Source organism: Capricornis sumatraensis, chromosome 7 (genome assembly GCF_032405125.1).
Source record: "Capricornis sumatraensis isolate serow.1 chromosome 7, serow.2, whole genome shotgun sequence".
NCBI lineage: Eukaryota > Metazoa > Chordata > Mammalia > Artiodactyla > Bovidae > Capricornis > Capricornis sumatraensis.
Genome location: NC_091075.1, coordinates 117,589,317 through 117,606,742, shown reverse-complemented (window position 1 = coordinate 117,606,742; position 17,426 = coordinate 117,589,317). Strand labels below are relative to the sequence as shown.

The following is a 17,426-nucleotide window of genomic DNA, read 5'->3' as shown; positions in this document are numbered from 1 at the left end:
AGGGCCTCCGTGAACCCTCAGCAGCTCCCTGCCAGCCGGGCTGGCCTTCGGGAGGGATGCTCAGCTCCTCGGGCGTCCCCAGCCTTTGGGTTTATCTTTAGGGAAACTCTGGAGAGGCACTTGGCACCTCTGGTTTCTGTGAAAGGAGGACAATCCGAGTAAAGTGGGGAAGAGATAGCACGGGACGGGGAGGTCCCCCCGCCACTGACTGGCCCTCTGCTGACGACCGTGTGACGGTTAATCAGTGGTGTTTTCCTTAGGATTTTCTGAGGAAGGAGTTCAGTGAAGAAAACATTTTGTTCTGGCAGGCCTGCGAATACTTTACCCATGTTCCCGCACACGACAAAAAGGAGGTAGGTTCCTCAGGCGGGGACGTGGAGGGGTTGGGGGGCGGGTGTTTCCAGCAGAGGTTCACACCTAGTGTGGTCTGAAAAGTCCACTCGCAAATACTTTCACACCATTAAAAAAATGCCTCTTTCAGAGTGTTTCTTAATATATGCGATATTTAATTTTGCCTAAACTTAGCTTGTGCGTAAACGCTCGGAGCCCTGACGCTTCCTCAGCACATCTGCCGCCTGGTGCCCAGTGTGGAAGGGGAGCGGGGGAGAGTCTGGGGGTGGGGGCGCCTTCCAGGAGCTTCCGTCTGGGCGGCCATGTGCAGGCCGCGTGGGGCGGGCGGGGTCCCGGCGCCACCTGCCTTGAGGTGGCCTGCCCCCCACGCTCGGTGCCGCGGGGGCCACGCGTCAGGAGCCCCAGCCCAGGTCTTCCGAGCATTCGGATTGCCCTTGGACAGAACTTGGAGAGGAGACGATTTATTGGAAAGTTTCGTGCCAGCTGGCACTTTCAGTCAGATTTCAACCAAGAGATGGTCGTCAGGTCCCAAGATGTGTCTCCAGGGCCTGCAGCCATGTCAGCCGCTGGGGCTGCAGCAGTGGGCAGGCCCGAAAGACACGTGTGGTCTGTGTGTCCGGCTCACACGCTGCCCCGTCAGCTCTCCTACAGGGCCCGCGAGATCTTCAGTAAGTTCCTGAGCAGCAAGGCCACCACGCCGGTCAACATCGACAGCCAGGCCCAGCTGGCGGACGACATCCTCAGCGCCCCCCACCCCGCCATGTTCAAGGAGCAGCAGCTGCAGGTGATGGCCCCGGCGTGGGCGGAGGGTGGGGTCCTGCAGGGTCGCCCCCGCAGGCGCCAGCCCCTGCAGGAAGGGTAGTGGTGCCCTCCCCACACTGGGCTCCCATCGCAGGGCCGGGGTTCAGCAGGGCCTGGAGCAGGAAGACCCGTCACCGCGTCCCTGTCTGTTGGCTCCTCTCCGTACGCATCTCCACGCGATCACAGGTTCATGGGCGTCGACATACACAGAGCTCCTAGGTGTTTGGGTGTTTTCAGCTTTAGGACATCACGATGATGAGAAGTGTGTGTGGGACGAAGTGTTAGAGCCCGCGTCCACGCGGACCCGCTGTCAGAGGCCGCGTCCACGCGGACCCGCTGTCAGAGGCCGCGTCCACGCGGACCCGCTGTCAGAGGCCGCGTCCACGCGGACCCCCTGTCAGAGCCCGCGTCCACGCGGACCCGCTGTCAGAGCCCGCGTCCACGCGGACCCGCTGTCAGAGCCCGCGTCCACGCGGACCCGCTGTCAGAGGCCGCGTCCACGCGGACCCGCTGTCAGAGCCCGCGTCCACGCGGACCCCCTGTCAGAGCCCGCGTCCACGCGGACCCCCTGTCAGAGCCCGCGTCCACGCGGACCCGCTGTCAGAGCCCGCGTCCACGCGGACCCGCTGTCAGAGAACTTGTCCACTGGCCTCAGCAGAGGTCCCTTCTGTCGCCTAGTCACAAAGGTGAAAGCAGATGGAGGAAGGTGTTTTCTTTCTTCGTATGTGCTTATGTATTTGGCTGCACCGGGCCTTAGCTGCAGCGCGTGAGATGTAGTTCCTTGACTGGGGCTTGAACCCGAGCCTCCTGCGTTGGAACCCTGGAGCCTTAGCCGCTGGGCCACCAGGGAAGCCCCGGAGGAAAGTATCTACACGGCAGGTCTCACTTCCTTTAGGTTCCGGTTGCCTTTGGTTTCGTTCTTATTTAACAAAGTCAAGGTTCTTCACGACTGTCCTTGGCTGTCCTGAGTCCCCTCAGGCGCTGCTTCATGTAGGTGTTGGAACGGGCTGGTTGTCAGCGTGACCCCAGGGGCTGGTGTGTTATGAGAAGGATGTTGAGGAGCCTGGGCGACCCTTCCAGAGGAGACGAGGGGCTCTGGGAAGAGGCCTGCCCCTGGGGCCTGAGGGTCCGGTTCTGTGTGTGACGGGACGGCGCCGCGTCTTCCCAGCAGATCTTCAACCTGATGAAGTTCGACAGCTACACACGGTTCCTGAAATCCCCGCTGTACCAAGAGTGCATCCTGGCGGAGGTGGAGGGCCGCCCGTTGCCCGACGCGCAGCAGGTCCCCAGCAGCCCCACCTCCAAGCACAGCGCCAGCTCGGACCACTCCAACACGTCCACGCCCAAGAAGGTGCCCGTCCCGCGCGCCGGCCTTCCCTGGGAGGGCGCTCTGCAGACAGCAGACGTCCCTGTTGGCGTTCTCTCTCACTCGCAGGACCTGAAAGGCGCGCGCTCTGGCTGTGCTCCCAGGGCTCCGGGCGGGGCGGGCGGGCGCCAGCTGCCGGTCTGGAGGGGCTGACAGGGCTGCACCTCCCTCGGCAGCGCCGCCTGGGCGTTCCGCCCTGCTTCCCTTCCCCTGTGTCTCCTGCGACAGTACAGCAGCATCACACTGGTTTAATAGCGCTTTCCCTTTGACGGCAGTTGAGCGGAAAATCGAAATCAGGACGGTCCCTGAACGAAGAGCTGGGGGACGAGGACAGCGAGAGGAAGCGGAAAGGCGCGTTCTTCTCGTGGTCGCGGACCAGGAGCACTGGGCGCTCCCAGAAGAAGAAGGACCACGGCGACCGTCCGGACGGTTCGTGGTCTGTGCCGTGCAGGGGGGCAGGGGCGTGGAGGAGCCAGCGCGGGCTGTGCTGTGAGCTGGCCCGTGGGGCGGCCAGCGGGGGCCGCGGGGCGGCTCCAGGTCCTCTGAGAGGCACGGGGTGTGTCCCGCCCCTGCCCCCCAGCCTGGGTGCCCTGCGGGGGCCTCGTGCCTGCCACTCAATCCCCGTCTTGCCCGGGCAGTCATAGACGCTCTTTGTAGAAAGTTTGGAGGATACAGCCAGGGGAAAAGAGGGAAACACAGGTGTCTGCCTTCCGTCCACCCAGACAGCTCTTGCTTTCCTGCGGTGTGCCGGGGTCCGTGAGCCTTTGTCATTTTTTAAAGAAAATGTGACACCATAGCTCGGTTATCAGGCATTTTCAAAATCGTCATTTTATTATTGCAGTTCTTAAAGGTCAGCATTCTAGAGCTTTTCCCCCATGCTTCTTTCTCATGTGTGGCTGAGAAGAGAGGGTGAAGGGGGCGGGGGTGTTGCTGGGAGGAGGTGGCAGGGCGGCAGAGGATGGGGCTGCGTCTACAGACTGCCGTGAGTGGGGTTATTTTGCAGCAAGTAACCTGGAGGCTTCAGGCCTGGTCCCCGGCCTTAGACCTGGAGCCCATCGGGGGCTCAGACAGGGAGCAGCTGGGGATGGGGTGGAGGTGGCCTCCCCGCGGCCGGGGGCCTACGCTGTGCTGGGCGGTGTGTAGAGTGTGCTCATCTCCTCCTTGGAGCAGCCCGCGAATCAGGCCTTGCGCCCCTTTTACAGAGGGCTGGGGGAGGCTATGCGCCTGGTGGGGCCCTCAGGCTCCGGGCCGGCCGGAGCCGCTGGGACAGCAGTCCTACCATAAGGAAGGGCAGACGACTGGGGGATGGGGGCGCCGTGGTCAGTGGGGTCAGGGACCCCCGAGGACCCGAGATGGGGGCGTGCCTGCCTCTCTAGGGCTGTGCCCCCAGGCAGGACCCCAGGAGGCCAGGGCCCCCACACCCCGATATTCAGAGAGCCACCTGGAAAGGCACTAAACCCTGAGTCCAGGCCCTCCCCAGGAGTTCTGACTCGGTCGCCTGGCTGTTTGCTTTAGGAAGGTGGTCGATGGACCCTGGGGGCCCCCGTCTAGTCGGGCCCCTGCTCAGCCCCAGGGCCCTGCACAGAGGCCTGATCCGGGAGTCGGCGCTGTGCTCTGGAAGGGCCTTTCAGTGGCAGAGTAGTCGCAACTTCCAGACCATAATTAGCTCCGTTAGTGACATCAGACAGTGCGACCATCGCTGGTTCAGGACTTCCCGGGAGCTGACGGTGAAGCTGCAGTGACCCGCTGCATGTTAAGCCGCGTGCAGAGATAACAGTTGCGGATGAGTGAGGGGCTGCAAGGCCCTGCACTCGCTTGTGTGTTGACTGTGAGGCAGGGGCAGGGGTAGGGGGTGGGGGGCGCACGGCCGCAGACAGAGCAGAGGCCTGGGTCGGGCTCCCGGCTCTGCTAGGTGCCAGGCTCCTGTTCTCCGAGCACGTCTGTCCAGCGTGAGCCACTGGGGGTGTGGGGGTCTGGCCATGCTCGGGGGGTGGCTGCGTTAAGTGAGGAGGCGTGCGGCCGGTGCAGTCGCGTGTCCTGAGTGCCCGTGTCCCCACAGACGCCCTGCACGCCAACGGGGGCCTGGGCCGCCGGGAGTCACAGGGCTCTGTGTCCTCGGCCGGGAGCCTGGACCTGGTGAGTGCCTGCAGGGCTGCCGCCCTTGTCCATGAGGCTTCTGGGAGGAGCGGGGATGGGTGGGAGGGCGCCCTGGAGCACCGAGAATATCTTGGGCTTTATTTCCCAGCCTTTGTTCTCGCGGGCGCATGTCTCTGGACGCCCACGGGAGCACCAGGTACTTGTCCTTGTCTTGGCGTATGCACGCCCGCAGGGCCGTGAGCTCCGATGCCCCGCAGCCGTGCCCATACACAGGGAGTGGTGCCCGACCTGCCTGGCCCCACGCCCCTCACCCTGCTGAGCCGCCCACCAGGCCCCCACTTCCAGTGACGTGGAGGAGGCGTCGGTGGACCGGCTGGCTTCTTAGCTGCTGTCTAACGCCAGCTTTGGAAAACCTGTTGTCAGGAGCCTAGTCTCTTGAAATGGTCAGGCAGCGGTTAATGTAGGATGCGTCCTTCTCCAGCTGAGGCAGCACCAGGTAGAGTTGCCAGGTAGACCATGCACCTGCAGCCCAGCGGCTTCGAAGGGCGTGTGTATCACACGTGCATCTGAGGAGGGCACTCTGGGGCCATTTTCTACCCGTCTGCCACCTACAGACTAGTTTTCCATTTGGGTGAAAGGGATTTTCCGACCCCAGGAGGAGAGTGTGTTACGAACCTGAGGAGCAGGGTAGGTCAGACCTTAGGAGGATGTGTGTGGGGAGCCCCTTCCGGCAGGCGGGGCTCCTGTGGCTCAGGGACCCGGAGGAGCATCTCGGAGGGACCTGGGGTCTGCCCGGGGAGCTAGGCCGCCGGATGGCTCCTGCCCTGCCCTGCGACCCGGCTCTGAGTGCACCCGGGCTCGCCTCTTCCGCACCACGCAGACACCGCAGCCCTGCTCTGCCCCGGCCCCTTCCACTGGCAGACAGGGCTCCCCGCCATGGGGCCCGGGCCGTGGGCCCCGCAGGCTGCAGCCCCCAGCCTCCCACCCGGAGGAAGGGCCTGGGGCCCTTGTTACCCGACGCTGCCTCCCCCCACCTGCTCCTCTGACCTCGGACGTGTGCTGCTGCCCCTGAGCCTCGGCCAGGCCGTCCCACCTCACCCTGCTGTCCGTCAGCCGCCCCTCCCAGAAAGGCCTCCTGTCCTGGGAGGTCGGGCAGAAAGAGCCAGAAAAGAGACCAGAAGCAGCAGGGGTTGAGCCGCAGGCCCTCAGCGCTGGTCCAGCCCGCCTCGTGTCCGCGGCCCCCAGACTGAGCGGCGGGCAGGCAGCGCAGCTCGTGGTCCCCAAGTGGCCCCCCGGGGCTCCAGAGGGGGCTCCATGCGCTTGTGGGTCAGGGAGGCCACCACCGGCCCCAAGAAACCACAGTGGAAAGACCTGTCCTGTTCTGAGCAGGAAAGCCATGTGGTTAGCTGTCAGCCTAACCCTTGTGAGAGTTAGACCCAGAGGTTGGAGGGTGGGCCTGTCCGGCCGGCGCCCGAGGTTGAGAGAGGTGCTGGCTCCCTCCTGTGTCGGCTGGAGGCCCTGCGACGCAGCGTGCACTTGTCAGAACGGGTCGTGTGCTCGTGTGCTGGAGCTGGGTGTGCACGGGGGGCGCCCTGCTGCCCTGCTCTCATGCGCCAGCAGCACCCGCCCTGCCCGAGCACCCCGCCCTGTGCCCACCCCCGTGTCTCCCTGCCCCCAGCCAGAGGCCTGCAGGACCCTCGCGCCCGAGCGGGACAAGCCGGCCAAGCACTGCAGCATCCAGCTGCCTGATGGGACGGCCTGCGTGGTGCTGGTCAGGGCCGGGCTCTCCATCAAGGACGTGCTGGCCGGGCTCTGCGAGCGGCACGGCATCAACGGGGCTGCCGTGGACCTCTTCCTGGCGGGCGGGGACAAGGTGCGGCTGCGGGGACCTCGGGCCTTTCTCCGGGGGGTGCCTGTCCTGTGGGGGGCCGGCCCACCCCTGTCTGTCCACTCGCCTCTGCTGGAGGCCCAGCCGGGAGCCCGGCCCGGCTGTGAGCTCCCTCTGCAGGCAGCCCTCTCTGGGCTCGGCAGCGGCTCCGTGCCCCCACGGCTGAGCGCCCGGCCCCGCTGACAGCCCTCTCTGTCCCTTCCGTGTGCGCGAAGCCTCTCGTGCTGCACCAGGACAGCAGCATCTTGGAGTCCCGGGACCTGCGTCTAGAAAAACGTACTTTATTCCGGTAAGAAGAGCGCAGCTGCTGGTTCCATGAGGTTTCCAGAGCCACAGGGCCAGTTCTGACCACTTGCTCTGCTGGCCTCCACTCTGCTGGGACTGGAGGGCCAACACCCCCACTGAGAGCTTGGAAGGGGCAGGAGCGCCCGGGGCCAGAGGGTCACGCTCCCTGCCGGTGACCCCCGTCGGGCTGCACCAGCACAGGGCCATCCCGTGGGGTGGCCGCTCCTTGCTGGCTCTGACCGCCCTGGCAGCCCCCAGGCCCTGGAGAAGCCCCCGCAGGCTCTCCCTGTGGAACCCAGGCCTCCCTGGTGATGGCGACTCTGTGGGTGCTGCTGTGCTCTCGAGGGAGAGCGTCGGCGTGAGGGTTGCATGCTCACGTGGCAGAGGTGTGCTTATTTCTCCCCCTCTGCCCAGGCTGGATCTGGTGCCGATTAACCGATCGGTGGGACTCAAGGCCAAGCCCAGCAAGCCCGTCACAGAGGTGCTGCGTCCCGTGGCGGCCAAGTACGGCCTGCGCCTGAATGAGCTGGTGGCCCGGCTGGTGAGTGACCAGGCTGACCAGGGACCCAGGGCCCTCTGTGTACCAAGCTGCCCACGAGCACCTGCCTGCCGGGACGCAGTTTGCTCCCAGTCGTCCACAGAGCTGTGGCATCGCAAGGGGGCGAGCAACGGCTGGCAGTGCCCGGAGCCCTGGGAGGTCGTCACCCGCGCCCACCTGCTTCTCACCCTGCAGTGGAAACGCTTGCTGTTTGTACCTCCGTTGTGCCCTCTGGGTTTGGGTTGAGATTTGGGGGTTTCGGCCCAAGGAGGCCAAGACAAGAAACAAAGGGAAATCCTGCATCCTGCCGCCATTTGCACACCTGACCAGACCTCAGTTCAAGGGCGGGAGCTGCCCGATCCATCCACACCAGCCCCTCATGTGCCCGCTAACTGCCCGGCTGCCCACACGCCGCGGGTCTGCTGGTGCTCTGGCATTTCCCAGCCGGCCATCGGGTTACTTAGTGAACGAATTAAGGAGGGACAGAGCAGATTCCCACCGTGTTGCTGGAGGGTGTCTGGGGAGACTGGGGCCAGCAGGCTTGGACCTGTCCCCACACGTGCCACGTGTTTGCTTTGAGATGTGACTTGGGACCCACTGGGGGCTTCCCCATGACTCAGCGGTAAAGAATGTGCCTGCAACGGAGTCACAGGAGACACAGGTCCCTGGGTAGGGAAGATCCCCTGGAGGAGGACGTGGCAACCCACTCCAGGAGGAATGGCAAACCGCTTCTTGCCTGGAGAATCCCATGCATAGAGGAACCTGGTGGGCTACAGTCCATGGGGTCACGAAGAGTCGGACACATTGAAGCGACTGAGCACGCACCTGTGGCCCATTGGCCTGTGTTCTCCTTTCTTTACAAAATATCCTATATCAGAACTACAGTTGCAAGTATTTTTAGGATTTTTATTTTCTCTGAGATGAGCTCCACAATTGTTCAGAAATTTTGAAGTGAGCCAGAGGACCAGTCCTGAGGGGAACCCAGGGCTCCCCCACCAGCTTGGGACAGTGGGGGAGGGGACGGGGGGAGCGCTGCCCCAGAATCTAGAGTCTAGCATATGCTCGATGGAGAGGGCACGGCCTGGGTGCCACGTGGCCCCCCTGCCCTCCCTTGTCTGTGACCCTAAGCCGTAGCTAACGCTTTGTGCCTGTAGCCCTATCTGTAAAGTGGGGGAGTCAGGGCAGCTTGCTCATGGGGTCGCTGTGGGGCTTCTGTCCCGGGGGGCTGGCTGGCGGGCAGGGCTCCTTCCCTGCTGGGGCCTGAGCCAGAAGGGCAGTCCAGCCACTGCAGGGGAGGGGCCGGGGGAACTGGGGAGGGCAGAATGCGAGGCTACGGCTGCCCTGGGAACCTCTCTCGGACCCTCCTGGGCGAGCTGTGGGCCGCTGAGGCCAGGAGGTTGTGAGCCACCTGGACCGCTTGTCTGCTTCCCACTTGGCTGGAGCTTGGCTGGGTGTCAGGTCGCTAGGTAGTTCAAGAGCCAGACTGCACATTCAGATTGTTTTTTGACAGAAGCTGCGGGCCTCGAACAACAAAACAGTCTCCCAGGGGAGAAGGGCAGGACCCTGGGCCTCAGACCTGCCTGCTTCCTGCTCTCAGGGAGGGGCGAGAAGCCCCACATGCGCTTCCTGGCACACTGAGGACCAGCGAGGTGGGCTGGGTGTTGCCCCCTCCAGGCTGAGAGTGATCCTGAGGCTTCGGCCAGCTTGACTTGGGGACACAGCTGTTAGTGGTGCCACCACGTGATCCCCACCCCCGAGTCTTCAACCCGACTCGGTGTAGCCCGCAGCTGGCTCTGGGTGGTAGCTCCATTCACGTGGGTTCCTCAGGGTGCCTGCACTTGGGCAGGCCTGCCAGCGCTTGGGATCCGTGTCATTCCACGTTGGGAGTCTGCGGCCAGCCCTGCCGAGGTGGCAGGACCTGGGGTCAGCAGGCCTGTGTGACTCCATCAAGCCTGGGGTGGTCTTGCTGGCAGAAGGACCACATGTGGTTGTTCCGGAGAGCTCCAGCCTGCGTGGGCTGCTCATTACACCGTCTCTGCCTCTAGAGTGGAGAGAAGGAGCCCCTGGACCTTGGGGCCCCCATCTCGAGTCTGGATGGACAGCGGGTCATCTTGGAGGAGAAGGACCCCTCCCGAGGGAAAGGTGAGCAGAGAGATGCCAGGTCCCGGGCTCTGCTGTCTGGGTCTCAGCGTGACTCCTCAGAGGGGTGCTCATGGCTTTAGGGTCTCCCAGGGCCCGGCAGCTCCCCGCCATGGCTGAGCTCAAGCCTGACGGGCGTCTGACTGTGGGCAGGAGCGCTGGGGCCTCGGCGAGCAAGTCTCCTCTGCTGGGAGAAGGGCGACAAGACCTGCCAACACCCCGGGACTGCCCGGGGCACCCCAGTGCGCCCTGGGACGTGCTCTGCTCCTGGGGCCTCCCATCCTCTGCACAAGGGCCCGGGACCCCAGGGCACTGCTGCTGCTCCGGGCCCAGCTGTGGCTGAGGTGGGGCTTGGTGGGGCGGTGACGAGGGCCTGTGCACCAGGCAGCAGTGGTTTGCGGAGCTCTCCCCACGCTCGCTGCCTTGGCCTTGGCCTTGGCCTTGACCATGCGGCTTCTCAGGGAGAGTGATCCCCGCTGTCAGGTCACCTGGAGGGACCGGCACTCCCCGGAGCACTCAGCCCCTCCCAGGCGGAGGGTAGTGGGGCCGTGTCTCCTGCAGGGACCCCCTGGAGTCCACTGAACAGGGCGAGCGGAGGGCCGTGCCGGGAGCTGCCCCATCCTTTTCCCGGGCTGACTCAGCTCTGAAGTGGGGCGCTGGTCACTCGTCTGTGTCCCCCTGGGTGACGTGCGCTGTGGTGGCCTCTCTGCCCTTGGGGCTCCAGCGCAGCCCCTTGTCCCCCTCTGGGCCCATCTGGGTTCTGAGAGTGCAGTGCGCTCTCCACTTGCCCAGCGGCCGGTCTTGGGGGCGAGTGGCCTGAGCAGGGTGCGGGTGCTCAGCGCCCCCTCCAGGGTCTAATGTGGTCAGACCCCCTGGCCTGTGTGCACAGGTAAGTCTGAAGGTGCAGCCGCAGGCAGGTGTGTGCCGGGTGCGGAATGCCGCCTGCAGATGGGACGGCAGGTCTGCGCCGGCCTGTCCTGGTCCAGAGCAGCGGCCATGCACCGGGAGGGCTGGGGGCCAGCCTGTGGCCCTGACTTGGGGCAGTGGCCTTGGTTGAAAACATGTAATGAATGTGAGAGCCTCCCGCTTTCTAAAGGTGCTTGTGCCAAACAGTCCCCAGGAGGCCCTTTCAGAGGCCCTTTTTGGCTTCCATGCAGCTTTGCTCTCAAGGATGTATAAACGTCATTGTATTGATCTGGAGATGGGTTTGCAGTTCACTGCAGTATAAAGTCTATCTACTGTGTTCGGCGTCCACAGATAAACAGAGAAGTGCGCCGGTCAGACAGAGCACAGCTGTAAATGCCAGCTCCAGGAATCACTCGGCTACGGTAATTTCCCCTCGCCCCACACCTGCGATGCTCGGGGTGGTGGCCCCCGCGGCTCTCTGCTCCATTCGGGCCTGCGCCCCAGGGTGGGGGGTTCTTCTAGGGCGCCTCTGTGCTGCCCGCTCCCACCGGCCTGGGAATTGCTGGGTGGGTGTGTGTGCCTCACACGCAGTCTTTATTGCAATTGACTTCTGCACCTCATGTAAAGTCCAAATCCGCGCAGTCTGTGCTTCCAAGTCCCCTGTCATGTAACTGATGAACGTGCTGTCGTGTCTGCAACATGAGTGGAACTTTGACTTTCCTTCTGACACAGGGAGAGGAGAGGACGCTAGGCAAGTCTAATTCTATTAAAATTAAAGGAGAAAATGGGAAGAATGCTAGGGAGCCCCGGCTTTCAAAGAGAGAAGAATCTATTGCAAAGATTGGGAAAAAAAAATATCAGAAAATTAATTTGGACGAAGCAGAGGGTACGTGTACTTTTTAAAACTTGCACGTTTTTCATGAATGCGTAGGATCCCTAGAACCTTCTCTGGGTTATGCCACTGGGGTGACTGTGACCCCTTCACACTGAGAAGTCACCCGCCTGGGCCTGCAGCTGTCGGTGTATCCTTACTAAAGCCCCAGTTTTCAGACCGAGGGCCGGGCCCTTCGGGAGTTAGGGAGCCCCCGCTTGGGGCTGCAACAGGTGGTGGTCTCTGTGTCCCCCTCGCAGCGCAGTCCGGCTCAGAGTCCCTGGGGCGGGCGCTTGTCAGGGGGCGGGTCCTGCCAGGGGGCGGGCCTTTGCTAGGGGGCGGGCCCTCGCGGGGGCGGGTCCCAGGTGAGGCGGAGCCCTGGCTGCGCTGACCGCCCTGTTCAGAGGCCGGGAGGAGACGCTGTGTGTCAGGCCGTGGGGCTGGCGGCCCACGCTGCCCCCGGACCGCAGGACGAAGGAGGGCAGCGCATGAGAGGCAGGGAGGCGGGAAGCTTTCTCTCCAGAAGCCTGTAACAGAGAAGCGCTAGGAGCAGCCCCGCTCTGAGCTGCCCTGTAACGGCTGAACCCGGCAGCACTTCCGCTCGGCTGGCTCGTCGCAGCTCCTGCGCTGCCCGGCCGCGCCTGCGCCGAAGCGCCCGCCTTCTGAGCGCCCTCAGGTGTGAGGTTTCAGGCTCCTTGTTGGTCAGAAGCTAAGACTGTAACCTTAGTTAGCTAAGCTAACCCCAAGGAGGCTCAGTGTAGACACCATCTACCTGGGATGGTGGACTCGAGTTACAGCTGAGAACCCACCCCTGTAAGAACAGGCTTCCCAGGTGGAGCTAGCCGTAAAAAGAACCCACCGGCAGTGCAGGAGACACAAGAGACGCGGCTCGATCCCTGGGTGGGGACAATCTGGAGGAACGCATGGCACCCGACTCCATTATTCTTCCCTGGAGAATCCCATGGACAGGAGCCTGGGGGGCTACAGTCCATGGGGTCACCAAGAGTCGGACACGACTGAGCGACTAACACTTCCACTTTCAAGAACAGGAAAGGTTCTGGGGGCATCCAGGAAGGTAGAGTACCTGGCCAGGGGTGCCGGGGCTGCAGGAGGGGGTCGAGGGCCAGGCATCGCTCACCAGCCCAAGTGGTGCCCAGAGACGCCCGCACACAAGTTCACCGGCGCCAGACACCTGGGCTCCTGGCTCTGTCAGGCCGTGGTGTATGGTCAGCGGCTTCCCCCCTGCTCAGAAGGGAACCAGGTGGCTGCTGCCCCAGCGCCCAGAGCCAGTCCAGGGAGGACCAGAACCGTGCCCGCGGCCTGCAGCCTCCCGGGCTCTGGGTGGAGGCTAGAGGGTGGGGAGGCCCCGGGGCAGCGGGACAGAACTTTCTAGACACGCTCTTGCATTGGGCCAGAGGGGACCCGCTCTAAAACCTGGTCAATGTGGGATTTCTTGCCAGAGTTTTTTGAGCTCATTTCCAAAGCTCAGAGCAGCAGAGCAGACGACCAGCGCGGGCTGTTGAGGAAGGAGGACCTCGTGCTGCCCGAGTTCCTGCGTCTGCCCCCCAGCCCCCCAGGGCTCGACCCCTCCCCTTCAGCCGCTGCCAAGGCCTTCGGCCCGAGAACCGTGACGGGTCACGGCGAGGAGCGGGCACCCCAGCCCCGAGAAAGCCCGGCCAGCAGCCCCGGCTCCGGCGACAGCCTGCCCCTCGGTGCCCCCGGGACCCCCAGCCCGCCAGCACAGGAAGTGGAGGCCGGCAGCGTCCAGACCGAGGAGGGCGAGCACGTGGCCGACCTGACGCTCACGGGGGAGGGGGACATCAGCAGCCCCAACAGCTCGTTCCTGCCGCCGCCCCCCGCCCCGCGGGACGCGGCCGCACCTCCGAGACCAGGTACTTCCGGGCGCGCCGCCCCTGCTCCCCTTTGACTGCCCTCCTCCCGCTGGCCCCGCGCCGTCCGCCTGGCGCTGGCTTTGTCCACACAGATTCCAGTTAAAACGAGAGGGCGGTGGGAAGTGAACCCCCCGCCCGGAGTCTCTCGAGGGAGGGTTCAGCGTGCTTCCTCCTCGGTGGCGTGCTCGTCCTGGCTGCCCCGCCCTCTCTGAGAGGACCCAGCGCCGCTGAGGTCGGAGCGTGGCCGGGACGGTGGGAGGGGACGGCGGGCACCGAGGAGGCCTCCTGTGGGGGGCGCTCGTGAGTGGCGTCCCCACCGGGCCCTGGCGCTCCCCTGCCCCTCTCCCCCGTTCGGGGCGGTAATGCCACCACCAAGCAAGGCCCTGGGGATTTCTGAAAAATGTGTGTTATATTTTACAATCTAGATCACTAGCACTTTCAGTATTTTAATCTCGATTGAAAAAAAAATTTGTCTTGAGCAAGCCCTTGTGTGGCTTAGAGCCCGAGGCCCACAGTGACCCCCAGGTCCGGCCGTGGGGGGCTGCTCCCCCTCTGCACATCGGTCAGAGCACGTGGGGGCCCGCGGGCCTGGAGTTCCCTCAGGCGGGAGGTCAGCACGGTTCCGCCAAACGGAAGCGTGGACGTGTTACGTGAGCCGGTCCCGAGACGCATGAATGTTGGCTGGGAAAGCGAGGCCCCCGGCCTCCTGGAGAAGGGGCTCAGGGGGCACATCGCTCCGCCTGCAGAGGGCCACGCCCGCGGGGCGGCTCCTCGCCTCCTGGAGTGCACGGACCTTCCCTGTGGGCTGCTCCGCGGCCGGGAAGGCCCCCTTTGCCTGAGTCCTGCCTGGGACGGGTCCTCTGGGACCCGCAGCCGCATCTCTGGGGCCCCCCGGCCGCGGTGGGCTGACTCGGTGCGCGGGGTGGCTCTGGAGGACCGGCTGTGTGGGTGGGGCTCCTCCTCGCATGTGGCCTGCTCTGCGACCCCGTCTCCCCTGCACACCTGTGCGGCTGCATCTGTGCTCCTCCAGGAGAAATAAACCCTACGTCTGACCATCGGACTGCTTGGAAACTCTTTCCTCCTTCATTCGAAAACCCACTTTCTCTTTAGAAAACGATAGATGTATTTTAATCCATGGCAAAGACTGCACACTTCCGTGTAATGCATTGTTTAATATACTGGCTTTTGAAAATAGACCACTCCAGATACACTTGGGCGCCTCGGGTGTGTCTGCAGACAGAACTGCATAAGGGCGGGATGGGGAAGGGGGCGGTGCTGGACGGGCAGACACAGCACACGGGGAGCATGGCTCTCCCCTCCTTGAGCCCGGGGGTTAAGGGTCAGATGGCTGAAAGTCGGGGGTGCCGGCGCTGCTGCGTGAGGCAGACGGGTCCTTCCGCCTCGCCCCCCGTGAACCCGGAGCGCAGGCATGCTGGCTGCCTGTGGTCCAGCCACGTCCTCCCCGGCTCCACACTCCGCTCAGGCATCGAGCCCACACGGTTTACCCAGTGCGACCTCTGTCTTCTGCTCCAGAGCCTGGGCAGGCTTACCGGTGGGTCCCTGCGTCTCCCGGCACATCGCTGGGGCCATCTGAGCCCCATCTGCCCCACCCACCCCAGGGCACTGGTGCGGAGGAACCCGGGTCATGCCAGTGCTGGCAGTAGCTTCTGACCACCGTGGCCACCCCCACCGCCCCCCAATCCCCACCGAGGTGGGAGCCCTGGATGCTTGCCTCCTCGGGTGTCCTAGGAGGTGCTCCTCCCATGAGCCTCGGACTCACCTTGGTGTTTCAGAACAGCACCAGGGGTTCCCCAGCCAGTGGGGCACTGCGGGCACCCTTAGGCCAGTGTGCTTATTCTTGGGGTCCACCGGCAGGTTTGCAGTGCGTTCCCAGTTCTAGGTGCTATGAGCTGTTTCCTAGAGGGTGGCCACCAAGACCCTTCTGTCCAGGGTGAGAGAGACAGCATGCCCATGCCGCAAGGTTGTGAGATGTGGAGCCCAGGGCTGCCAGCTCTGCGCCACCCCAAGGAGAGGGTCCCATCGTGGTGGGCCTCGGTCCCCAGCGCCCACGTTCAGAGGCCTGTCAGGGCCTGAGGGCTGGAGGCCTTTGGGCGGACGCGTGCCCATGCAGGGCACAGCCTTCCCGCACGGCCTGCTGTGGATTTGGTCCTGTTAACCTCTTTGGTATCCAGCAAAACCCTGGGCATTGGTGGGCACGCTCTGCCCCGGGGAGCACTGGCTGGGTGTGGGTGTGAGTCCTTGGCCCCGACGGAGCGAGTGTCAGGTCCAAGGACAGCGTCCAGGGCCCTGCAGAGGGCTCAGGGCTCACTCAGCCAGGGGGCTGAGATGTCCCTGTCCACGTGGGTGGGTGTTGCAAGGGCGTGGCAGTCACCTGGAAGGGCCCTGTGTTCCCAGGGAGACAGCAAGGTTTTCAAGGCCAAGGAGAGGAGCCGTTGCAGCACCGACTGGTGGTGGTGGGGCCGGGCCAAGCACCCCGTCGCCCCCAGGTGTCAGGCGGGGTGGGTCCTGGCCTTGCCCCCGGCTGAGCGCTCAGCGGGGTGCCATACCTGGGTGCAGGCTTGACCCTGTGGCACCTGCAGCTGGGCGCTGGGCTGAGAGAAGTGTGTCCCTCCGCCCCCACCCCCCAGCTAGGCGCTGGGCGGGCTTCCCCCTCCTGTTGCCTGGCTGCGCTGGGCGGTGGGGCCTGGGTCACGGTCCTGGTCGAGCCTCTCTCTTACCCTCCCCGAGGAGCCCACGCCACCATCCTGGCCCTGCTGGGGGCTCAGCCCAAGGAGCACTGGATGGGACGGAAGCCCCCCGCCCTGGGGACTCGTACCGCCCTGCACCGAGTCCAGGGCCCCCCGAGGCACATCCAGTCCCCAGAGCGGGAGGGGCCTGCAGTCACTTCTCCAGGGGTCGCTGTGGCGTAGTAACTCGGCTTCCATGGAAACCGGAGGCGAGTCACCCACGCCGACAGGCCCACACCAGGGCCACGCCCTCCACTGGGCAGTGCAGGGGCCAGACCGCGAGCCATCAGGGTGGCCCCGAGTCCCAGGAGCTCCTCTGCCCCTGTCTGTCCGCCCCGCACCTACAGCCTTGGCGTGTCTCACCTGCTATAGCCCAGGTGAGGCGGGAACCCCGGGCCAGGGACCCCCGGGCCAGGGACCCCCAGGGAAGTCCGCCTGGCTCCACAGCGGGCTGCTGCCTGGGACGGCTGTGCAGGTCTCCCCAGCCCGGACCCCAGCCCCACGTGCCTGCTGCAGGCGCCTCCCCGCCCCGGCCACCTCCTTTGCACTCTGTCCATTCAGCTGTCCCCTCTCCAGCAGTAGCTTGGCCCTTCCGTCCGGGCTGCAGAGGGGCACCCCCACCGTGCGCACCTAGCTTCCTGGGCAGACGGGGCGGCTGCTGGACTTTCTCAGGGACACGTGGGTGCTCGGGGGTCCCGGGAGGGCAGCCCTCAGCCAGGGCTCTCTCCAGATCCCCCCTTCTAGCACAGCACCCCGGCCTTTCCCTGGGCAGGGTGGACCTGAGCGGACCTCCCGCAAGATGTCTCGGGCTCCTGTCTCCACCCGGCCGGCTCCCCGGCCTCCCCGGCGCTGACCGAGCTGGCCCAGCACCCGTCCCCAGGCCCTGGCATGGGTGAGGACAACTCCGGCCTCCTGGCCGCTGGCCCTGGGTCTCTGCTGCGTGTCCGTCCCCCTTGCGTCCCCTTCTCCGTGTCTCTCCCGAGTGCCCCGCAGGTGGTCCATGCCACCTGACCTCTGGGTGTCTCCCAGTGGAAGCCACGGGCCACTGGTGGCTGGTAGTACGACCCCCGCCACCTCTGCCGGGGCAGCCCTGCCCACACCCCTGCCCTCAGGTCTGCCTGCCTGGGTTCCGCGTGGCCCTCCCCAACCCTGCCTGTGCTGCCATGGGCTGGAGTCCTGGAACCCAGCAGGTGCTCAGTAGAGATCTGCAGAGGGAGGGGCTTTGAGCCGGCACCCCCCCCCCCCCATCGCAGACACACGCGGGGGGCCGGGGTGGGGGGAACTGCGGGCGAACCAAGGCTTCGGTTGGGCTGTCCCCTGACTTGCCCTTGGGGGCCCAGGCAGCCTCCACAGGAGGGCGCCGAGTGGGATGGGGTTCCCAGGGCTGGGGGGGGGGCCTTGTGAGGGCCCAGCAGGTCCGGAGGCCGAGGCCAGACAGTGACCCTGGGGGTGGCCGAGGGGTCAGGCTGCACCAGGGCCGTCGGGAGCCCTGCCGGCCCCCCAAAGGAGGGTCCTTCTGCTGATGTGGAGCCTCGAGGGCCAGAG

The 17,426-nt window shown here is 64.8% G+C and overlaps 1 protein-coding gene across 1 annotated transcript in view; it reads left to right on the top strand.

Moving 5' to 3' along the window:
* Positions 1-14,007, top strand: part of RGS12 (regulator of G protein signaling 12) — a 90,775-nt gene extending 76,768 nt beyond the window's left edge. Inside the window, exons 5-16 of the mRNA XM_068975095.1 lie at positions 261-353; positions 992-1,135; positions 2,324-2,503; positions 2,794-2,947; positions 4,578-4,654; positions 6,294-6,488; positions 6,719-6,792; positions 7,203-7,329; positions 9,372-9,468; positions 10,696-10,793; positions 11,104-11,257; positions 12,703-14,007. Coding sequence (XP_068831196.1) covers positions 261-353; positions 992-1,135; positions 2,324-2,503; positions 2,794-2,947; positions 4,578-4,654; positions 6,294-6,488; positions 6,719-6,792; positions 7,203-7,329; positions 9,372-9,468; positions 10,696-10,793; positions 11,104-11,257; positions 12,703-13,169 — 1,860 coding nt within the window. The 3' untranslated portion in view covers positions 13,170-14,007. The remainder of the gene's footprint in view (positions 1-260; positions 354-991; positions 1,136-2,323; positions 2,504-2,793; positions 2,948-4,577; positions 4,655-6,293; positions 6,489-6,718; positions 6,793-7,202; positions 7,330-9,371; positions 9,469-10,695; positions 10,794-11,103; positions 11,258-12,702) is intronic.
* The last annotated feature ends 3,419 nt before the right edge of the window (positions 14,008-17,426 follow it).